The sequence below is a fragment of the Lepidochelys kempii genome, chromosome 1 (genome assembly GCF_965140265.1).
Source record: "Lepidochelys kempii isolate rLepKem1 chromosome 1, rLepKem1.hap2, whole genome shotgun sequence".
NCBI lineage: Eukaryota > Metazoa > Chordata > Testudines > Cheloniidae > Lepidochelys > Lepidochelys kempii.
This window is the reverse complement of record NC_133256.1, coordinates 15,513,329-15,537,959: the sequence shown is the minus strand read 5'-3', so window position 1 is coordinate 15,537,959 and position 24,631 is coordinate 15,513,329. Positions and strand designations below refer to the sequence as shown.

Genomic DNA, 24,631 nt, shown 5'->3' with positions numbered 1-24,631 from the left:
AATCCTCCCCAATGGATGTGGTTGTCCAAACCGTGTTTTTCCTCTGCACCTGTCGACTTTCCCCTAGCCCTTGGTTTAAAAACCACTCTACTACTTCTTTAATTTTATATGCCAGCAGTCTGGTTCTGTTTTGGTTTAGGTGGAGCCCATCCCTCCTGTATAGGTTCTTCCTTTCCCAAAAGTTTCCCCATTCCTAATAAATGGAATCTTTCCTCCAAACACCATCAGCTCATCCACACATTGAGACCCTGCAGTTTTTCCTGTCTAACTGGCCTGTGCGTGTAACTAGAAGCATTTCAGAGAATGCTACCATTGAGGTTCTGGACTTTAATCTATTACTTAGCAGCCTAAATTTGGCCTCCAGGACCTCTCACCTCCCTTCCCCCATGCCATGGGTACCTACATGTACCATGACCATTGGCTCCTCCCCAGCATTGCACATAAGTCACTCTGTCTATGTCTCGAGAGGTCCACAACCTTCACACCTGGCAGGCAATTCACCGTGCAGTTCTTTCGGTCATCACAAACGCAACTATCGGTATTTCTGATAATCAAATCCCCCCCATTACTATTACCTGTCGCTTCCCAATAACAGGGGTCCCCTCTCCCAGAATGCTATCTTCAGTGTGCGAGGATGCCATTACATCATCTGGAAGGAAGGTTCCGACTATGGGATTGTTTCTGTCTGCTCTAGATTGATGATCTCCTTCCCTGAGACTTTCCTCCTCCTCCTCAGTGGCACAGAGGTTGTTTGAATGGGAGTGGGATCTCTCTCAATTGTGTCCTGGAAAGTCTTGTCTAGATTCCTCTTTGTCTCCTTTAGCTCCTCCAGTTCAGCCACTCTGGTCTCAAGACCCTGTACTCTGTATCTGAGGGCCATAAGCTGCTTGCACCAAATGCATGTGCATTCCACCTGCCCACAAGGCAGGTACTCATACATGATGTATTCAGTGCAGTAAACTGGATGGCCCCCACTCTGTTACTGGACTTCTGGCTGCATTGTTTGTATGGTTTCTGGGGGGTTTTGTGTGTGTGGTTTTTTGGAAGGGTTGGGTGGGGGGAGAGTGTTTATTGGCCTAAATTTAGAGAATTTGTTAGGTTTATTTGGCTCTCCATGCTTGCTCTCTAAACTCCCATGCAAAAGCCTCCTGTTTGCTAGCTCCTCTGATCACTTATAAGCTGGCTTTTTAAACCCCTGGTCTCTGCGTTAGCCCCACTCCTTTGTCAGGACATCCTAAAGGGATTAGGGATGAAAGGATGGCAGGCTAGAGCCTTGTTAGGAAGTTCTCAGCTTGGCCTAGCAGGCAGCTAGGCTCAGCACAGAGCCCCCCAAACACACCACCTTATAAACTTCAATGAATCAGGCACACAGCAAGCAAGCAAGCATGCACACAACGACAGACAACAAAATCACCCCAAGGTTCGCGTAGTTGCTCCTCCTTCACCTGGAGAACTCCCTTGTAAAACTCTCCTGTTTGCTGCTCCTTTGGGCTGCTCGGTGTCCTATGTGAAAAGAGTTGGTGGTCTAAGCCACTGGTTCTCAACCAGGGGTACGCAGAAGTCTTCCAGGGTTACACCAACTCATCTAGATATTTGCCTAGCTTTACAGCTGGCTACATAAGCACTAGTGAAGTCAGTACAAACTACAATTTCATACAGACAATGACTTGTTTATACTGCTCTATATACTATACACCGAAATGTAAGTACAATATTTATACGGCACTTGATTTTTTTTAAATTATATGAATAATTTGAAATGAGAAAGTCAGCAATTTTTAAGTAATAGCATGCTGTGACACTTTTTTTTTATTTTTATGTCTGATTTTGTAAGCAAGTGGTTTTTAAGTGAGGTGAAACTTGAGGTACGCAAGACAAATCAAACTCCTGAAAGAAGTACAGTAGTCTGGAAAGTTTGAGAGCCACTGATCTAAGCCCCATAAAACCATCATCCCAGATTTGTGGTTAATTAGCACTCTGGTTGGCAATTTCAGCAGACAGGCCAAGGAGCAAGTTGGCATGCAGGATGAACTACAGCAGAACCCTGTTTATCTGATCTAATTGGGACCGGGCCCAGATCGGATAATCCAATATTCGGATAATCCGGAGAATGGGAAGGTGCGAGGCTGCAGCACCATCTAGTGGCCACAGATGAGATTGCTTACTTCTGGACCTGTGTGTGCTGGTTGTTCAGTTAATATGGAGAGTTGGATAACAGAGGGTCGGATAAACGGGGGTCCACTGTATGTTGTTTCTGCAGATTGTCCCTAAGGGTAGAGCCCTGTGCGGGTACAAAATTGGTATCCGTATCCAATCCGCAAACATGGTCTGTGGATATAAAGTGGATATCTGCAGATTTGCAGGGCTTTAGCTGTAAAATAGGATCCGCATCCATCCGCAAACATGGTCTGCAGATATCTGCAAGTTCACGGGACTCTACTTAAGGGTCATGGTTGTGTCATACAAGCAGGGCAGTGTGCAGGAAGCCTGTAAAGCTGCTCTGTTGCCCCGCTGTACCTGGTCTGTGGACATTTTAGTTTAGACTCCAGGCTGTCAGTTTGATCCATGTCACCAGCTCTCAGCTAACTAATAAATGAATAATGAAACAATGTATACTTTTTTGGCATCTAGGTAATAGTCCTCCACTTAATCCTCTTCCAGGTCTGTTCTATACATCCAGACCTCATTGTGAATAATAGATCTGCACTGCACACTGAAACTTTGCTTCTGAACATCCACATGATGGTTCTCTTTTTAAGTAATCATTACTTCCCCTGTTGATGAAGTCACAAGGGGAATTGCTTTGGTCATTTTCAGCCAACTAACCTGATATCTGCCAAGGTATGAAATTCAGAACAATCCTTCTGAGATTTAATTTTGTGAATCCCATCCTGTTTTATCAAATTATGTGGGAGTTTCCTGTTATAATGGCTGTTACTCCCTTTCCAAAGTGCTTGGTTGAAGACTATTTCTTGCCCTCTTTTTGTGTATGTGCACAAGCTGAGAGTTAGCTTGTTCCTACAGTGTCCTCAAAAACATTACCAATCGTACCAAGGTGGTAACTGCTTCATGAATACTTAGGTGGTTAATCTCAACATGCTTTTTTCTGTATTCTCTTACATTTTATCTTTTGAGTCTATCCCATATTGAACTCAATCTAAGATTTTTAAGACATATAGATTTATTTCTACACTTTTCCTGCATTGCCATGCCAATTGAGACTATTTGGTGGCTTTCTCCTTACTCTTCACTAAAATCTTGATGGAAACTTCTTTTCCAAATATGACTTTCCAACAAACTGAAGGACTACGTAACATAAGAAACCTAATGTATCCTGGCCATGTCCCAGAAAAGCCGTTGGGACAGATTTCCCATAATGTGAATTTCTTTTGCTCATCTCTCAGAGGCAACAATTGCATGAAAATATGTCTGGGAAGAATAATTATCATTCTTTAGAATAGGGTTGGATATCATACTTCAGGGGTCTTACCCATGCATTGTCCAACTGAGGGTCATACTGACAACTTGATAGGAGCCACAAGGCAACATCTAATTATAATTGGACAACAAAAAGACAGAGATGAAATTCTGTGAAGACAATACAAGATAACATACATGGTTAAATCTACATATAAGCCTCATATTTCAAGTGCTCCACTGCCACAATTGGGGCCAGATTTTCAAAAGTGTTCAGACCCAACAGCTTCCATTGTAATTTTCTGGCCAGATTTTCCAAAGAGCTGAGTGCCCAACATGCTGTGCTCTTCTGAGAATCCTGTCATTTAAATAAGTGCATAAATGGGAGTTGTAATCTTTAGAAAATTTGGTCCTTAAGAACTCAGAGTCATTTGCAGCTGAGCTGATCCTTGGAGCCTTTTCCTGACTTGTCCACTTGGCCAGGAGTAGGGAGCTGGAGGTTCCTCCTCTGTACTGGTCCATGAGGTAACGACGAGACCTGGAAGCTAAGGTCAGTTTCCCTAATCCACTGCTCACGGCCAAGAAGTGGGAGAGAGAGAGACACCTCAATAATCTTTTAAACTTGTTTAAAATAAAACTGCAAGACTCATTCATGTAGGATTAAAAAAATACCTTTATTAGAAATAGTTAATTTAATTTAAATCTAGGTTAATATATTCTTTTAATATAAGAACATCAGAGGCATTGGAAATTTGTGTAAGCACATAGTGTATTCTGTGGAAATCTGTGCCTCACGTTATTCAGGTAAATAGTTTAGTTATACTGTATATAGTACTCCTGGGAGAATTCTGCAACAAAAAATTAAAAATTCAGCACACAATATTTTAAAATTCTGCAAAATTCTGCATATTTTATTTGTCAAAATAACACAATATAATCACACCAGTTTCAATTATTTTTGGTCATTTATTTCAAAATACCTGTCAGCAAGTATGTCTGTAACAATACAGATGACAACAAAAAAGATTCAGGAAACATTTTTTGACAAATAGGTTCCTTACTAGGCATATTAATATAGAACTCGGAGTAATAATTCATTTAAACTACAATACACAACTTTATTTCCCGCACCCCTCAAAAGCAGTGCAAAGGCTTGGGGAAGTCAGGGGTAACAGAGGAGCTGAGGGAGAGGGGAGTAAATTGCTGGGTGTGAACTTGGAAGGTTGTTGGGTGTGGGTGGGAAAAGTATGGAACAAGTTTTTTGGGGGCTCAAGGTGGGATTGTTAGGAACCTTCCCCCATGCAGACCCTGGCTGACCCCTAGCCTCTCCCATTCAGTCAGGCACATCTGCTCCTGTCTCCATGTGTTCCTCCACCACCACTCAGACACCCACTCCCACATCCCCATGTGGCCCTGCTACCCTCTGTCCCTATGTAACTTTTCACCCCCTCCTGCATCACCATGTGGTCCTGCACCTCCCTCCCACCGTGGCCCTGTGCCTCCACTCCCATTTAGCGCCTCCCCCACTAGCCTTTATGAGACTCTGTCTCCCCATAGCCCCTGTCTCCTGACCTGGCCTGACAGGCGCTGCGAAGAAGGCTCTGCAGGCTCTTTGTCTTCCCTTACTGGCCGGGAGTTGCTGCTGTGTTCTTTCTCCACAGCGCCCTCTGGTGGGCAGAAGGCGGAACTACAGCAACATTTTGGCGGAAGCCTTTTTCAGTGCAAAATATTAAAAATATGCATGGCTCATTAATTATGCATGCACACAACAGCGCAGAATTCCCCGAGGAGTAATATTGCAAGAGCACTAAGTCTTCATTCTTCAGGGCATAGGTTGCTCTCCAGCTAGAATTATGAAGAAATTGCTCTTCATTGGCCTATTGCATTATGGAGTGGATGCCTCTGACATTGGCCACTGTTTCAGGCAGAACATTAAACCATGTGAACCATTTGTGATGGAATCCCCAGGGTGCAGCCTGGGACCGTGGGACTGCTGTGCCCCCTTAACTCTCCAGCCTGGGCTCTCTCTCATAATGCTTTGCTAGTGACAAGCAGCAAACCCCTCCAGACACTGTTATTACTCAGTACAACTGCATGTGGAGCCCCATACTCAGCTAGATTGCATGAATGCTCCCAGAGCCACGCATGATCAAATACGTTTTCAAATACGTAAAAGGTTGTTACAAGGAGGAGGGAGAAAAAATGTTGTTTTAACCTCTAAGCATAGGACAAGAAGCAATGGGCTTAAATTGCGGCAAGGGAGATTTAGGTTGGACATTAGGAAAAAATTCCTAACTGTCAGGGTGGTTAAGCACTGGAATAAATTGCTTAGGGAGGTTGTGGAATCTCCAGCATTGGAGATTTTTAAGAGCAGGTTAGACAAAGACGTGTCAGGGATGGTCTAGATAATATTTAGTCCTGCCATGAGTGCAGGGGACTGGACTAGATAACCTCTCAAGGCTTCTTCCAGTCCTATAATTCTATGAATCACACTGAGAAAGGCACCAGCCAAATCCCCACCCCAGCTCCTAGCCTTGTACCTCAGGAGTATACCATTTTGTACTGCTCAAGGCGAGCAGTGCAAATTTATTAATTGGTTGACCACTTCATCGATGGAAAGTGGATATATACCAGCCTTTGTAAACCTGAGCAAACACCCTTAGCAAACACTTTGGGCAAACTCACTGGTAAAGATAAACAGTTAAACAAGTTTACTAACTACAAAAAATAGATTTTAAGTGATAGGCCAAAAGTCGGAGTTAGTTACATATAAATATAAATCTTTAGTGCATCTGGCACATAAATATCTTGCAACGCTGGCTATAACAGTGCCATAAGAACATCTGTTTTTGCTTTCAGGTGACATTGTAAACAAGAAACGGGCAGCATTATCTCCTGCAAATGTAAACAAACTCGTTTGTCTGAGTGATTGGCTGAACAAGAAGTAGGACTGAGTGGACTTGCAGGCTCTAAAATTTTACATTGGTTTATTTTTGAATGCAGTTTTTTTGTACACAATTCCACACTTGTAAGTTCAACTTTCATGATAAAGAGATTGCACTACAGTATTTGTATTAGGTGAATTGAAAAATACTACTTTTTTTTACAGTGCAAATACTTGTAATCAAAAATAAATATTAAGTGAGCACTGTATACTTTTTCTGTGTTGCAACTGAAATCAATATATTTGAAAAGGAAGAAAATATCCAAAAATATTTAAATAAATGGTATTCTATTATTGCTTAACAGTGCGATTAATTGCGATTAATTTTTTTAATCATTTGACAGCCCTAATAAGCACGCAATCTAAACTCAACCCTATTAGACTGGGAAACATCTAGATCAAGCAGTTGTTCTCACCCTACTGGATATTGCCGTTCATAGTGTCTCCTGTGAGTGAGTCATTGAATTGTAACTCTTCTGCTGGACAATGGCTGGTGATGTCTGTTCAGCACCCACCTGGGCATTGATTACCTCCCTTGTCATTGTCTCTGGAGAGCTAGTATCTGGGCATTTCTCAGATCCACTGCATATTTTAGTGACAGCCATACAACATAATTCTCATAACTTCATATGCCCTAATGATACACATATTTAGATAGAACCATGGCTTTTAGTGGATTATAACCTTTCCCCTGATACCTCACATGGTGTGCTTTATATGAAAAATCACAATTATATATAAATGATGAATATGGGGCACTCCCCCAAGGTATAGAATGTCACACCATTAATGTGTGATATTATTGCAGTTCTGATATTCAGGGCCCCATGATTGCTTGGCCACATAATGTGACCTTATTTCTTACAGATCTTGTCCCCACAGTCTAAGGGCTTGTCTACACTGGCACTTTACAGCGCTGCAACTTTCTTGCTCAGGGGAGTGAAAAAACACCCCCTGAGGGCAGCAAGTTTCAGCACTGTAAAGCGCCAGGGTAGAGAGTGCTCCAGCGCTGGTAGCTGCTCCCCTCATGAAGCTGGGGGTTTTTTTAGAGCTCTGGGAGAACTTTCTCCCAGTGCTCTGCCGCGACTATACAAGCCACGTTACACAGCAGCGCTTTAACGTTGCCAGTGTAGACTAGGCCTTAGTTAGATTTCTCCTACACCCTTATGGTAGGGAAAATTTCCAAGTATGACCTGAGACATAGTTGTCTTCCTAACGCTGCAGACAGCCTGAATCAGTAACTCTGAGAGATGTGGACTAATTTAAATGGAATGTTGATTCTGATGCCTAATGATGGCAACATGATTATCACCAGAAACTTTCACCATTGCATAAATTGGCAGAAATCCATAGCTAATACACTTACCGTTATCTTTGGTTGCAGTGAGGCAGCTTTCTCCTTTGTTTGTAGGCAGACGCACAAGACGCACATCCTTCCCAGTGCGAAAAGGCTCAACTGCTTCCTTTGTGCTAAACCCCAGACTTCTTTTTGACACGTTCTGGGTGCCAGAACTCCCAACTCCCTCTACTCACTTTCTAAAATCCTCCATCTTTCTCATCAATAATTGTTACAATACATTTGTGTTGTCAATAGAAAACTCTCCTGCATGCTGAAAACTGAAAATGTACGGTGTAAAACTGAAACCATTTGAGCCATCTGAATTTAGTATCAAAATAACAGGGAATACTTTCAGTGCGTTACTTATTTCATATTCAGTGAAAGAACTCTTTTGAAATGTTCTGGGAGCTACCACGGGAATCTCAATATGCCATCGAATTTAGCGTTGCTGTGCTGCAGTAATTAGGGCCGGTGGGGGGGTGGCTGCAGTCTTGGTGTCCATGGTTTTGTGCTGTATGTGGGTCCTGGCCTGTGTTTCACTATTTTATGATCTTTTAAGCCGAAAAGAGAGCAGAGGAGACCATCATTTCTTTCATCCCTAGGAGAATGATCCCTCTGTGAGATTGAAGATTGCTTCCTTGCTAGGTTTGTTATCGAAGACGGCAGGATTTTCTCCAGACTGCATTATGGATGATGCAGTTAACACACTTCAAAATGAGAGTAAGTCACACTTCAGATCTAATTTGAAATCAAGGCAGAATCCTCCAGATTTTGTACATCTAAGGCAGTGGTCTCTAACCTTTTTACGCACAAGATCACTTTTTGAATTTAAAATCAACCCAGGATCTACCCCGCCCCCTTCCCCGAGGCCCGCCCTGCTCACTCCATTCCCTACTCTGGCTGGGAGTGTGGGAAAGGGCTCCAGGCTGAGTCTGGGGCAGGGGATTGGAGTGCAGGAGTGAGGCGTGCTAGCTCTGGGAGGGAGTTTGTGTGCAGGGGTCATACGGTCGCACTGCACCTAATCTCATAGAATCCACTGGACATTTCATGAGTTGTACTTTGTATTAGTCTCATTTGTGGTTTGTAGATCCAAAATCCTTCAGGGATTGTCACAAATCAATGTAACAATCTCAACTGTGGGGTGTGTATTGGTTGAGCCTGGGGCAGGAGGTTGGGGTGCAGGACTGAGGGGTGCAAGCTCTGGGAGGGAGTTTGGGTGCAGGAGGGGGCTCCAGGCTGGTGCAGGGGATTGGGGTGCGAGAGGGGGTGAGGGGTGCGGACTCTGGGAGGGAGTTGGTGCAGGAGGGGGCTGTGGGTTGGGGTATAAGAGGGGTTGCGAGGTGCAGGTTCTGGCTGGGAGGCGCTTGCCACAGGCAGCTCCCGGTCAGCAGCGCAGCAGGGCTCAAGCAGGCTGCCTGCCTGCCATGGCCCCATGCCGCTCCCAGAAGTGGCTGGCTGCTGGCACGTCTCTGTCGGCTCTGGGTGGGATGGGGGCAGTGGGTCTCCTCGCGTTGCCTGCGCCTGTAAGCACCACCCCCGGAGCTCCCATTGGCTGGTTTCCAGCCAATGGGAGCTGCAGGGGCGGTGCTGGGGGCTGGGGCAGCACACAGAGCTCCCTGACTCCCCTCCTCCCAGGGGCCGCAGAGATGTGCCAGCAGCCAGCTGCTTCTGGGAGCGGAGTGGGGCCACGGCAGGCAGGCAGGGAGCTTGCCTGAGCCCTGCTGCACCGTCGGCCCCGGAGATTGCGATCGACTGGCAGAGGCTCCAGGATCAACCAGTCAGTTGCCATCGACGAGTTGGTGACCAGTGATCTAAGGACTGTGGCAAGACTCCTATGTGAACACAAACAGCCTAAGTATAAGATTGGGGATTATTGCTCAGAGGGAACATTGTTTCCTCCCCCCCACTGTATTCTCTATTTTTATGACCATTGTAAAATCCTATCATGACATTCTCAAGGCAAAAAAATCTTTCAGCATCACTGTTATATAATGTCATTGTAGAACAGCAGACGGTACAGAGTGTGTGTTCCTGCTGTAAAATCACAGAGGCAGAGACATTGTTTCTTAACTGCTCTGTGTTGGGGGACAGCCTTGTTTGCAAGTGGAACACTGTAATGGAATCTTTCCTCACCCCAGCTGCAGGATAATGGCAGAAGTTTATTTTTAATTTGCACAAAAACATCATTCCACGAGCACTGTTTTCATAAGAGGGTGAAGGACAAACTATCCCCCATTTCTTGCTGTAACAAAGTCTGTTTTAATTTTAAAAGAATTTCATCCCTCCAAGCACTTTATGTAAAAAACATTTCGTGGGAGGTGGGGATGCAGGTCACCAGTGGGATTTAGAAGCATAAGTTCAATTGACAATTAGTGGGACTTAGGCACTTTTGGAAATTCCATCCCATGAGAACATCATTTATGTAATACGCACAGTGGTTTATCAGTTTACTTGCAACGTAGACAGTGAGATCTCTGTAGGCTCACGAAATTAGTAAAGAGATATGAAACCTTTCACTGTTTTGTTTAACAGAGTCCCACCAAGTTCTTGCTCAACTGCTGGATACCCTGTTGGTGATTGGGACGAAACTCACAGAGAACCCAGCTGTCAGAATGAGACTGCTAGACGTAGCCTGCAAGGTAATATAGTCTTATTGATGAAGTAAATATGCTTTAGAGGCCAAATTCTGCTCCCAGATACTCGTGTAGCTTGTGTTGAAATCAAAGGCAGTTGCCTGCACATATCTGGGAGGAGAGTTTCACTCTAAATTTTAAATATGCCAATCATAAAAATTCTGATAACATCAATGCAAAAAATCTACATAACAAAAAGTGTCCAGTATACTGAAACCCTCTAAATCTGAATCAATGAGACTCTTGCAGCCTCAAAATAGCAGCTATGACCTACTTGTTAAAATCGTATTCATATCAGTTTTCATACTTTCCACTTACGTAACCCTGTTCATGTACAGATTTACAAATGGTTTCAGAGTAGCAGCCGTGTTAAAAGTTGTTCCTGTTTTCCTGATGGCATTACTGGTGCATGGAGAAGCCAGGTGAATAGAACGATCTTAAATTTGGATATGGATATTGTCTTTCTACCTGTCTGCAATTCACCTAGCATCCCAATAGTTCTATGTAAATCCAGATTCCCTAATTTGTAGGCTTGTCCTCAATCCAGTAGACCACAGTTGCCTTTTATATTTAAAAAGCAAAGGAAATGAAGCTCAGAGTTCATAGATAATGTTAGCTGACATTAGTTTGCAGCATTTAGGGGGTATTATTTTTGAAGCTTGTGCAATTAATGTTATCTGACTTCCACACCTGCTAACTCTTCCCTCAGTACTTATGTCTCACATAAGAGCCCTATTAAAAGAAATAAAGAGCTCTGTGGAAGCTTGAAAGCTTGTCTCTTTCACCAGCAGAAGTTGGTCCAATAAACAATATTACCACACCCATCTAGTCTCAAGAAAACAGTGTCTGTTTATAGCTAAGGTAATCTTGTTGTTAAAGGGAGAAAATATACTGACTCTAATGCTTGATTTGACCAATAAGTCTTTTGCCCATTCTCAATTTGTTACAATTATGTTGGTAACGAAAGTACATTCTGTTCATGGAGTAGCCGCGTTGAATAAAAATCACAGAATGAATCGCCATGTGAGTTAATAAATTATCCATAATTACCTATTTTTTTTTTGGTATTTTAATGAAAAAATTATCTGAGTCAGTGAGTCACTCCCCTTCTTTAAATTTAATTTTAAAATATTCTGCTTTTCCTTGGTTTATGATCTCCTCTAACACTTTAGTAGAGGATTGGAGAATATATAAGAAGAAATTGTATTATATTAAAAGATCTTTAAAATGTTTTTTTGGGAGGGATTTAATAGTGTGTGTTTCATTGATACAGAAGATTGGTAATTCATTGATTGGTGAAATGCTACCTAATTTTACTCACCACTTGAAAATATATCTGTAGAGGAGGATTTTCTTTCTACAAATTGTAGTAAGAGGCAAGCTGTATCCACAACTGTTTTTCTGTGTGTGTACCAAATCAATAGGAGATTTCAGTGTCAATCTATTGCAGGATAGGAATCCTTGGTAGGATTACTAAATTTAAGGGTATCTTTTAAGTCATATAAACTCTGAGGCAGTTTTGGTATGAGCACAAGACTGGGAACTTGGAACTCTTGAATTCCAACTTGGATACTTTTATTCTTAATTGCAAAATGGGGAGGATGGTTGTAAGTGCCAAATATCCTTGCTGCATGAGCAGTTACTCATTTTGTGTATGCTGCTTAGGCTGTGCAGTATTTTGCCTACATTACATCTGCAACTGTTTTTGAAAATTATGCCCCATGAGAAAGCTTATTTTAATTCTTTGCTGAAAAAGCTGTTTTCTATGGAGAGAACTGTAATGTATGTGTGTGTAAAATTTCTGATTAAACTTCTTCATGAAATTATTGTTCTGTAGGATTGATAATATATAGAATAAAGTAAGCATCAAATATTTGAAGGAAAGCTACTATTGGACTTTATCCCTGAAAACTGTTGTAACTTTAAAACAAAACACAAACTTTTGGGAGGCTTCATCTCATGTGAAACAGTCTGCAGCTTGAAAGGATAAAATACCAAGAAAAACATTTCTTATTCTATCCCATTACGCAGTATCTGACGGACTCCTCCCATGGTGTCAGAAACAAGTGCCTCCAACTGATTGGTTATCTTGGATCTGTGGAAAAAGGTGCCACAAAAGAAGCTGAAAGCCTGGCTACCAAAGATGTCCAGAAGATAATAGGGGACCACTTTATTGATCAGGACCCTCGTGTTAGGACTGCAGCTATAAAAGCTATGGTAAGTGCTGCTGCACTCTTAAATGTATTAGGAGTCACTCAAGAAGACTTGTAAGTGGTTGTAAATTGAGCGAGAAAAACTCAGTCAGGAAGGTGATTTATTAAGTAATTTTCACATTTACCAAAATGAAAGTTACCCAAGTTTCAATTAAATTGGCCTTGAAAAAGTGTGAGGGGAATATCCAGATTCTTGTACAATAGATTAATAGAGGATAAATATATATTTTGGAAGTTTATCATTTTAGTGACTTCAGATTTTTTGGTGTGTGTATATATAACAAAATCAGGCACATTCCAATTAGCAATAAATATGCTTTCCTTGCTTTAGCTTTCGTTATGGTCAATACTGACAACTCCAACTAATGCTTGTTGGGAAGATGTCCAGAAGATAATAGGGGACCACTTTATTGATCAGGACCCTCGTGTTAGGACTGCAGCTAACTAGCTAAGATAGGACTGTATCCATCAGGAAGTTGCTGAAGGAAGAAGAAATACTTCAGTAACTGGAAAAATCCAAGAGAAAGTTTATGCTTAAAAATAGCATGTCTGCAGGGCTCAGTAATCATGTTAATTGGGTGTTCAGCAACTGCTAGTAAGGTAAACCCATTTCCATGTTGGGATGGAGGGTATTCAAATTAACGCTCGTTAAACTTCTGAAAAAGAGGCAGCATTTAATACAGGATTTCAGTAGGGTCTGGTTGGGATCTCCCTCTGCTCTTTCCATCCACTTCTGTTGTATTTTAATGACTCTCTTTACAGATATTTTTTTTAAACGTGTTCATGTGACTTTTTATGGTTAAATTGAATGTCCAAACCTAGACTCTTATTGCCAGGACAATATACTATCACAACACAAAAGCCTCCATCGTTCTGTAGTTTGAAACCAGAAAGCATTCTTTGGAGGCACCAAAAAACCTTGCCCATGACTACTTTGCTACTGTTTTAATATTTTTTCTTCATTTGTAAATTGTAGTCTGCAGAGGTCTGTCTAGAAAAGATAAATGCTTTTCTTTCAGATGACAGCCTACCGGATAGTCTTCCCATGTATAGGGAACATATATAATTCTGTCTTACTATTTATACTTCGGAAACTCATATGGAGCTACATTATTCTGTGTAGAAACTGTCTGTAGTTGCTAGAGAAGGGTCTACAGCTTTGCTGGATCAGTAGTTGAGAATGTTTTAGGACAAGATTTTATTGAGAATTCATGTTGTGAAGCACAACTCTTCAGAAGACTGGAGAAAGGTGGTGTTATTGGTAGCACTAATGTAAAAACCAAGTATGATGGAGACAAACTTTATACCAAAGTCTAGATAATTATTTATTATAATAAGATGAGAATATCTAATTCAGCAGAGGCCATGAAATGGTTGAATGTAGCAGAGAATCAACTACTGTAGCAAGCAATTATTATGGGATTCATGTCAATGGTAATCAAATGGTAGAGACAATAGTAATGAAAATTGACTATCTTATTTAAAACCATGTGATGATGCATCTGTTTGTTTTTTTCCTCCTTTTATAGCTGCAGCTACATGAAAGAGGATTAAAATTGCAGCAGACTATTTACAGTCAGGTAATGCCTTATTAAATATTGTGCAAGTTCTTTTTTAGTTTCTGTGACAAAGTAGTTCAATAGGAAAGGAAGTATGTTCAAGACAGTGAAGCTGTGGAGATGTAATTTGCTTACTTTTACTGGAGGAGGGAGAGGGTTGGGGAAAAGGTGAGGCATTTTAGTAATTATGGCCCTGATCTTGCAATCTAATCTGTGCAAGTGGAATCTTGCACACATGCAGAGTCTTCCAAGCATTCCATGGCCTAGGCCCAGGATATCTAAAATACTGTCTAAAGCTCTGGGACAAAGACCTGGTTGACAACTATGCTCCTCTGGCACAATGAAACTCTCTACTTTAAGAGTAAAGCTCATCTGTGCAGGAGACAGAACTTTCTCCTGGGGTCTGAGACTGTGGAATGAGCTCCACCAAGAGCTAAGGACCATCACAACACCTCCTCTTTCTGCTCCTAGTGCAAAGTGCATTTTTTTTATCTGCCTTCTATTATGTAAACTCATAGCAACAGGTATATTTATTAGGGGGAAAAAAATAAACCCTACCAAAACAAGATACTCCACTGCACATGCTTTCTCCTTTTGAAGAGAGGGTGAGTGAACAAACATCATGTGACAGGTGTGTAGTAGCATTGCTTAATGTATTACTGGAAGGTGCTCATACTGTGGTGATGAGCGCAGCATAAGAACCTGAATAGAATTAAATAGTCTCATTGATGTTCCCATGAGGATGGGGTCTACCTTCATGGATAAGGTTTCAGGATCAAGGCCTATGAAAATGAGAATAATATGGATCATAGTCAGTTGTAGCGAGGAAAGGTGCTATGCAACATTCTTCATGTCTCTGTGTAGTTCAGCCAGTCCTAGAGCTCACCTGAGCAGGGCTAACCAATCTGATAAGTACTGCACTGGGTTTGTCTAATGGACAAAGGTCTGGTAGGACTAGGTTGAGATAACCAAATACATTTTGATTCATAATCTCACCTATCTGGTATAGAATCTGTACTTTATCATATAAGAGAGTTTAATGGAAGCTTAAATGTAAACCTGGTGCAGGGGTTTAAGATTAATATTTGGAAACCTTCATTTCAGGCTTGCAAATTGCTCTCAGATGATTATGAACAGGTACGCAGTGCTGCCGTTCAGTTGATCTGGGTCCTCAGTCAGCTGTATCCTGAGAGGTATGTGCTGTATGCAGACTGATTCAACAAGTTATACAGGATAGGAATAAGCATGCTAGTTCTGAAGGTTTTTGTCTTAAACCTTGTGGTTTGAAAGGCTGTGTATATTAAATGCCTGTAGCCGAAGCCAAAAGTGGACATGTTGGACGAGATGATGTTTTTGTTTGTTTGTTCCTAAGATGCCTTATGAGTTATAGCAGTAGCTCAGCACTGTTTATTTCATTGGCCTTTGCCACGAAGGAGAACACGTTTTATACAAAGTCTCAGCACAGTGACTTACGTTGTGCGCCTCTGTCTTATTCAGCATTGTCCCAATTCCTTCTTCCAATGAAGAAATTCGCTTAGTTGATGATGCATTTGGAAAAATATGTCATATGGTCAGTGATGGCTCATGGGTTGTTAGAGTGCAAGCTGCTAAGCTGTTGGTGAGTTTCCTTGTTGTTTTCATGTCTTCTTGGCAACATACCGTGACCTTCTACCTTTTTTGCCTATATTTGGGAAGAAAGGAGGTGAAGAGAGCATTCATGTTCTGACTTTTGTTTACTGGATTTGCTAGTTGATGCTGTGTATGATATCAGTGTCCAGATCAATTGATTTCTGCCAAATTTCAAGGCAGTTTTGAGGGGAGAGGTGGAGCTAGCGTATATGCAGATCCATTAGAAAATTGCTTCCCAGCTATTCACAGCTGTTCTCTCCTCTGCGGGGAATGGACTCCTCAGCACAACCAAAATCTCATTTATGGCCCCCAACTTCAAGGCCAGGTTTTTAGATCCCTAGCTAGGACCAACTATATGGAGAGAGTGGGGTGCTGTGATGAATTTATATGCGGACACTCATAAACTCTTAAAAGCTCCTAAATACTGCAGTGATGAGCACTATATAAACCCCTTGAAATACAGAAATGAGTGGTCGCTGTGCTGGGGTGTGTCACTCAGCAGATTCTATTGGCTTACATTGATAACCATCTTGGTTCTTCACCTAATGTGGGTTTTTTTTTTTTTTTTTTTTAGGGATCTATGCAGCAAGTTAGTTCCCATTTCTTGGAGCAGACACTTGACAAGAAGCTGATGTCAGATCTGAGGGTACATAAACCTTGTCTTTTATTATTTTGTCCCCTCCCGTTCTGTCTCTCCCCCCCCCTCCCTAGCACTATAATTGCACAACAGGTATGTTAATGTCTAACATATTTCTTTATCTTTTCCATGCCTCAGGGCAATTGAGAGTTGATTGATCGTGACAGGTTGACTTTAATCTAACAGAAAACGAAGGCTAAACTGCTTCATTAGCTTTTGTGTTCTTGTAATAAATCACTCCTGAAGCTGTTCAGGTTTCATTGAGGAGAGAGTGGGATTAGCATGCTATCTTGACACCATCTTGTTTTAGAGCTTCTCTCTTATTTATTGTGAACAGAAAGATTGTGTTCCAGTTTTGGGAACATGCTATAATACAGGATCTGCTTGGCAGTCATTTCAAATGACTTAATGCTTAGAATTGGGACTCTTGTTTGTTTTTTTTTATCGTGATTTTGTAGTTGATTCACATAGTGACCTTGGGCAAAATCCTTCTTCTCTTTGGCTCAATTTTTCCATCTACAAAATGGGATAACTCGTCTGTGTCTCACAAGGATGATAGGGCTAAATTCACTAATTTTTTTAAAGTGTATTGAGATCCTTGGTTGGATGGAAAGTGAATGTAAGGCTTTGTCTGCACTGGACAAATGAAGTGTGTTAGGAAATGTGGAGACATTTTGATTAACACGTGATTTAATGCCAGTTATTATCTAATATAGACACACAGTCATGTTAAAGTGGTAGGGCTTAACCCCAGTTTAACAGGGGTAACTACAGAATCGTGTTCAACAATATGTTAATTAAAACATGTTAAATATTATTCTTTTCCCAGTGAAAACAAAGCACAAAATAATTATTGAGTGATTTTTCACGTAAGAGGAGGGTAGCTTTCATGTCTCTCAGCAATTACATCTCTTCCTCCTATCACCGTTGAAGTCTTTCGCGATAACCTTGTTATGGAACCAGAGCAAGTCAGTTAATGCACCAATAGTTCCTTTAAAATTTAATAGCCTTTATGATACATAATATTTATTTTCACAGAGGAAGCGCACTGCACATGAACGAGCCAAAGAGCTCTACAGCTCTGGGGAGTTTTCAAGTGGCAGAAAATGGGGAGACGATGCACCCAAAGAAGAAATAGACACAGGCGCTGTGAACTTGATTGAATCGGGAGCTTGTGGGGCTTTTGTTCATGGCCTGGAAGATGAAATGTATGGTGAGTGTTAACTTTGTATGTGGCAACCAAAGAAAGGAGGATCTGAATGTAAAGTCCCTAACATACTGGATAACGTAGCTTTCCAAAATTCATGTTGCCTGGAACAGATCGTTATTGTTAATTCAGTCTTGCAAAATCATGAATATTTACCAACCAGGAACAAAATCTACTTGCTCACCCTCACCGAGATGGTAATGAGGGGAAAAAAAAAAAAAAAGTGACTAATATATTGCAAGGTTGGTTTTTTTTTTTTTTTCCTCATTACCATCTCGGTGAGGGTGAGCAAGTAGATTTTGTTCCTGGTTGGTAAATATTCATGATTTTGCAAGACTGAATTAACGTTCGCTCAGCACTTTGGACAGGCAAAGCATTCTGTATTAGGGTACCCGGAAATCAGTAATTTTTTAAAACGGTTAATTTAGGTAAGTGTGTGGGGAAAAGTGTCTACTTCTACTGTTCAAGGATCAGATCCAGCTCCCACTGGATGTGTTTTCATTGACTTCAATAAGCTAGATTGAATCCTAAATTGGAAACTTTAGTTGCTATTGCTGGAAATGGCCAGATTCTCTAGAGCCTAGAGAAAGGGGAAACCTACATTCATCTTACAACAGTTTAAAGCATGTTGGTCCTCTCTCACTGTAAATAGTTTTAACAGAGTTGGCCAGCAGTAGTTTGGAGCACAACATTGGGACCCAAGCCCTGGAGTTCTAAACTTGGCTATGACACTGATCTTGTTGATGGGACTAACCAAGGTCACTTCACCTCTATGCCCCAGCTTCCCCATCTGTGGATAGGGATAATTCTTACCCCTTGTATCTCCATGGGGCTATTGAGAGTGTTAATGTTAGTGAAGTGCCTTGAAGATGAACATTTCTATGAGCTGTAATTGCTGATTGTTGCTTTTAAAATTTACAGCGTGGATGGAGCAACATTAGAAAGTACAGGGTGTGCTCTAAAAAGTAGCTCTGTAAAATCACATTGTAAAGATTGGTTTGTTGCTCTATGACTTCTGTATTAGGCTTGCTCAATTTGCAATTAAAATTACATGGTGTTTTCTGTCAAAATCCTTCTGGGATGTGAAAAATAACCTTGATTCTTTCTGGCTTAATAATAAAGATTTTTCACTTGAAACAATTCGGATTTCCATACCATAATATCCAACTTGCTGTCACATAAATTTTCGCTGTGCAGTGCCAAAGGTAGCATTTCTATCAATGAAGAATGATTGGCTCGGAATACACACAGATCTGGTGAACTGATGTGGAAATTATTTATACAGTCACCCCTCTGACCATTACTGCACTTTAAATGCTACTGGCTACAGTTCCACCTTATACCCAGCACTGCAGCCTTCCCTTGTACTAATTTTTAATCTGTATCTTAGTCTGCCTTGTCAGAGCAGTCACTGAAATGTGTTTTAATCTGTGCTGCCTTAACTGAGTGAGTAGGTTGGTGGATGAGGGGAAAGGATCTATAACTAAATAAGCAACGTCTTACCGTGATTGTATTTTTTCAAGTTAATCAGAGACATCTGGAATCACACCATGTTGTTCAAGAACAATAAGCCTAACATGCTACATTTGCAAATTTTAATTCACTGTTTTCAAGCTAAACTTTTTTGGATGAAAAATAGAAATATCTTATAACATGCCAGATTTGGTTCTGTTGTTTTTATGATCACCATTCACAAAAGCTTGCAGAAACTGGATGAGAGAGTCTTTTGCCTTCATTTAATGGATTACATGTGGAGGTACTTCAAATACCTACAGTGTTTTTTACAGCATGAATACATGTGTATACTTAGCTCTAAACTAAGGGCTCTCAAACTTCATTGCACCGCAACCCCCTTCTGACAACAAATATTACTTCATGACCCCAGGAGGGGGACCGAAGCCTGAGACCGCCCAAATCCCACCACCCTGCGGGAGGGACAAAGTCAAAGCTCCATTTCCCCAGGCAGGGAGGCCAAAGCCCAAGGGCTTCAGCCCCAGGCAGGGGGCTTGTAACCTGAGCCCTCGGACTTGAGCTTTGGTCCTGGGCCCCAGCAAGTTTAAGCCAGCCCTGGTGACCCCATTAAAATGGGGTCCTGACCCACTTTGGGGTCCTTACCCACAGTTTGAGAACTGCTGCAGGGTTCACTTCTGCTATTGAAACACAATTACCCTGGGGTGAAATGTAACTTTTATAGAGAACTACACAGCAAGTGAAGGAAGGATGTGAAGAACACTCGCGACAATTGAAATGGCAGGAAGTGTACAGGCAGGCAGAATGTAACTATCGAACTCCTACTCCTGCAAAATATGCCATGGCTCTCTAATAATCTAATAATAATCTTGTTTTTTTTGTCTCACCTGAAAATGCCTCCAGTGTCACTTCAAATGGTAGCTTGTGCTGTTCAGAACTGATAACTGGAGTGAATGATACCTAACAGAGACAGCTCTGGTGATTCAAAATTTTCCTTAGGGGTCTCCTATCAAAATTCTTACTCTTGCATAGCTTGAGGTCTGGCCACTAGGTGATATAGCTTTTGATTAGTATTAAAAATAACCCTAAATAAGATTCTTTTTTCCTTCTTTCAGAGGTTCGGATTGCTGCAGTTGAGGCCCTCTGTATGCTGGCTCAATCTTCACCTTCTTTTGCAGAGAAGTGTCTTGATTTTCTAGTAGACATGTTTAATGATGAGATTGAAGAGGTAAGATTGCAGTCGATACACACGATGAGAAAAATCTCCAACAACATAACGCTGCGAGAGGACCAGCTCGATACCGTGCTAGCTGTCTTAGAGGCAAGTGTTCTCTTTGGAAAGAGCTTCCCATGGCCACTGTCTTTGATCTCCTAGAATTTATTACCTGTGATTTTTCGTATGAAAAGTCAAGATATATGCTGATACAGAGTATGGCCTAAACTTTCAAAAAAGCTGAAGTTGGATGCCCAAAAATCAAGGCACCTAAAATCACTAATCATGTTTGAAAATTTAGTCCTACATCTTTTTGTGTTGTTTGTATTTCTACAATGATTGATCATTCATGTTATGTCAGCTGAAACGTGATAATTGATGCTTTATATAGCATCTTTGATCCTGAAGGATTTCTGAGCACTTTGGCTAATACTTTCTAACTTGGTAACTAAATGCCTACTTGGACACCAAAATAAGTGTTCTGTAAATCATGCCACTTTTGTTTAGGGACCCTTGTTTGAAAATGTTGGCCTTTGCCTTTACCATTTTCTTTTTTAACCCCACTGCTTTCGCCAGCTGCTCCTACCATGTCTGTCTCTTCTTCTACTGGTTGCTTTTGTTATCAAACGCAAACTCCTTGTACTTGCTTTCAAGTCTCAGCACAACTCTGCTCTGGTTCTCATGTCTTCTTACACTTGACTTTCCTCTTCTCAAGTCACGCGCCTATCCAGCCCTTTATAATCTTCTCCCACTTTTGTTTCCATGCTTTCTTCCTTGCAATCCCTATGTCTGACCTTGCATGCGATGCTTTCATTGTCTCTCTCTCAAGTCCCTCCTTAGAACACACTTTCTTTGTGAAGATTTGTCCACTCAGCAGTTTTTATTTAAAAAAAAAACAAAAAAAAAACACTCAGCATTCTGCACAGCCCTGTGATACTTTCACCCTTTGATCACCCATTGCACTATCTTATTTGTTTAGTTAGACTGAGATTCTTAACAGCAGGGCTTCTGTTTCTTCTCATGGTGTTGGTGTTCTGCAAATCGTAAATTTAAAAAAAAAAAAATCTGCCACTGAAATGCAACTACCTCTGGAGCAGAACACAAAAGCTTTTTAACAGCACACAGTAACACTACATAAGTACTGGTAAAGAGGAAGAATAATGTGTGCATTTGAAACTACGGAGTGTATTTTAGGCAGGTAGAATGTAATTTTTCAAATTGGAGTTCAGTTATGGCACCATAGTAAACACTTGTACAAATAGAGCTATAGGACCTCCATGTTACAGTATACGTGAAAGGTGACACTTCTGGCAGCAAGGTGCCTCTTGAAGTGTTTTTCTGCCTTAAATGGTGACTGCAAAAATGACATTGTGGGGTTCCATATTTATTGTCTCACTGGATTCCAATATCAAGCTTTGTGCACTTCAAAAGTAAAAAGATACCCCCACTGCCTGCCAGCCTGGCAAACTCAACCTAGGAACTAAGTCATGCTGGGCTCTGTTCATCCCATACATCATCTCCAGTAATAGATTTTACAGGCCAGATTATGGCCTTCAGTGACACCTTTGCAAACCCATTTAAGGCTGCCTGGGGCATAACTTCTTCCACTGAATTGAATGGGAATTTTGCCTGATTAAGGGCCTGCAGGCTCTAGCTTCAAATGCTGAATAAAGGAACACTTCTTCCTAAATGGCTAAATGTAGTTTTCAACCATCATCTGCTTGGCCATGCAATAGTTACCCAGCACCTCTAAATATCTACCAGATCCTTTGTGCCTGAGGATACCAGTTGATATATTTATCACTCCTAGTGATTTTCATTTGAGAGAGTGAAGAGTGGAAAAGTTTTCATCCGTGAAAGGAAGCGCATGTGTAAGTGAGACAGCTTGGCTGAGTTCAAAAGAGACAGAGCCTGCAGCAGTTGGGCTGGACTGATGTTCCTCTGGGTTTTGCTGTAACCTACTAGAAATAGACATTGGATTTAGGGAACCTATGGGAATAATTCTACAATCTTTAAAGTGTGTGTATGTATGTATATATGCGTGTGTGTGTGTATATATATACACACACACATGCATGCTAATAGTTAGAGTGCTTGGTTTTTAGGATTCCTCCCGAGACATTCGGGAAGCACTTCATGAACTACTGTGCTGCACCAATGTCTCGACTAAAGAAGGCATCCATCTTGCACTGGTGGAGCTGCTGAAAAACCTAACCAAATATCCTACTGACAGAGAGTCGATATGGAAGTAAGTATTGCTTTTCTACATGCTTCTTGCTTGTCCACTTTTTTTAGCTTTCATATTTATTCTAATGACCAAGTCTTAAAGCCAGTAAATGTTTTATTTAGCTGAGGGGTACAGTTGCTACTTGCATGATTTCTTGTTATCCTGTAAATATTCTGAACAGAAGTGGTACTAAGCATTTCACACTGACACCTGAAATAGAGGTTCTTCTTCGAGTGCTTGTTCATGTCCATTCCAATCAGGTGTGGGCGCGCTGCATGCATAGTTGTTGGAAAGTTTTCCCATAGCAGTTCCCTTCGGGTCAGCTGTGGAGCCTCCTGGAGTGGTGCCTTCATGGCACTCAATATATGACCCTGCCGACCCGGCCCCTCCTCAGTTCCTTCTTACCGCCAGTGACGGCCGATGGAACTGCCGTCGCTTGCTTAACAAATGCTTCCCTTAGCGTTCTTTCATATAGTTAGCTTAGCCTAGTTTAGTTGTAGTTAGTCTTAGTTATTGTCTATACAATATAGACGTTTGGGAGCGGGGTTTTCCCAACCCCTCTCCCCCTTGGGCCCCAGGGCATGCCGTGAGCCCAAGGCTTTAAACCCTGTGGAAACTGCAGCAAGCCTATGCCAACGAGCAACCCCCACGACTCGCGTCTGAAGTGTCTGGGCGAGGCGCACCAGACAGACAGGTGCAAGATCTGCAGGGCTTTCCTCCCCAGAACTGAAAAGGAGCAAGATTTCTGGCTGAAGCAGTTGTTCATGGAATCCACTTTGTCCCCAGTCTGCTGCAGACTGTCAGGACCCTGCACCGACTGTGTCCGTACGGAATTCCCCAGCATTAGTACATGACACGGTGCTGAGGAAGGACTCTAGTCTAAGAGACCCTTGGCACTGACGTCTGGCACCGCAGGAGGCACAGACAACCCAGCACCCCTCGCATTCACTGATGCCGTACAACCAGCATAGACAAGCCGACAGGGGCCGCTCCCCGTGCAGAAAACAGTGGGACCTGCAGGCGCGGTACCAGGGCATCCTGTGGGGGAGCCCTCAGCATTTAGGCAACAAGAGACGGCACCGTCGACTTCAGTTCCCACGGGGGTCCGTTGAGTGCGGCGCACAGCGACTCCCGGGATGGGCAGTGCCAAGTGGAGGAGTTGGAGTTACCATCCCCCACAGACACTTTTTGGAGCCACCAGACACTTGATAGGGATGACTGCTCCTCAGCCCTCGGTGATCAGAGATAAGCCCTTGGTGCTGTTGCAATTGACGCCATCTAGAGGCAAGATGGCCATGATGCCGCAGTCACTCTCTCCGGCCCAGTGCTGTTTGCCTCAGCACCACTCCAGATCACTATCCTCAAGGCACCGTTCTCCGGCACCAGACTCCCCAAAGGGTTCCCCGGCACCAAGGAGGGAGCAGCAGCAATCCCCGGCTCCAAGAGAGGACCAGCACCGTACCAGGACCAGTCCTCGGCACCAGATCTAAGGCACCGGTCCCCGATGCCAGATTCCCAGTTTCGGTCCCCGGCCCAGACATCTCGGCACCTGTCCCCTGCATCATCAACACGGCGCAGTTCTCCAGCGCAGCACTATGCGGCGCCACCGTGGTCATCTCAGCTGAGATCCGTGTCTTCGGACTTGGATGGTGGCTCGCACTATTCCCGTCGCAGCAGGCATAGATCCAACAAGCAACGGAGGGAGGTGCCAATGGCATGGCAAGCCCAGTGGCAGCCTCCAGCACAATGGCCCTTTTGGAGCCCCTGGGCTTACCATCAGGCCCAGGGCTCCCTTTTCAGGGGCTCCCATTTGGTGGCCTCAAGCACCGACCACCCCAGATAGTCAAGGACCGGCCTACGCCCCGTGGTTCTGAGGCTACCTTGGCGCAAGCCCCACAGCCAGCCCAGGTCACCTCCGAGGCATGACCCATTGCAAGGCCAGGCTACTGCCACCTTGGCTACGGTTGCCACAGAGGCCACAGATGCTGAACAGGAGGAGTTTAGGGAGCCGGAGGGTCAGGAGGACCCCGGACCACCTCTGGCCTCCTCATCTTCGTCCCTGGACGAGGCAGTAATGGGAGCTTCAACCTCGGGCCCTCCCCCAATTGACCACATGGCCCACCAGGACTTTCTACAAAGGATT

At 42.6% G+C, this 24,631-nt stretch overlaps 1 protein-coding gene across 8 annotated transcripts in view; it reads left to right on the top strand.

Annotated features, from left to right (window-relative positions):
* INTS4 (integrator complex subunit 4) overlaps positions 1-24,631 on the top strand; it is a 60,122-nt gene that overhangs the window by 2,555 nt on the left and 32,936 nt on the right. For 4 of the 8 annotated variants that reach the window (XM_073335411.1, XM_073335419.1, XM_073335428.1 and 1 more), the window contains exons 3-12: positions 8,303-8,420; positions 10,233-10,339; positions 12,365-12,550; positions 14,076-14,126; positions 15,210-15,298; positions 15,603-15,723; positions 16,309-16,380; positions 17,410-17,584; positions 20,164-20,369; positions 22,367-22,509. In XM_073335411.1, coding sequence (XP_073191512.1) covers positions 8,303-8,420; positions 10,233-10,339; positions 12,365-12,550; positions 14,076-14,126; positions 15,210-15,298; positions 15,603-15,723; positions 16,309-16,380; positions 17,410-17,584; positions 20,164-20,369; positions 22,367-22,509 — 1,268 coding nt within the window. Of the gene's footprint in view, positions 1-309; positions 2,842-6,276; positions 6,446-8,302; positions 8,421-10,232; positions 10,340-12,364; positions 12,551-14,075; positions 14,127-15,209; positions 15,299-15,602; positions 15,724-16,308; positions 16,381-17,409; positions 17,585-20,163; positions 20,370-22,366; positions 22,510-24,631 lie in introns of those variants that run through there. The other 4 variants (XM_073335463.1, XM_073335458.1, XM_073335448.1 and 1 more) reach the window with 4 other exon arrangements.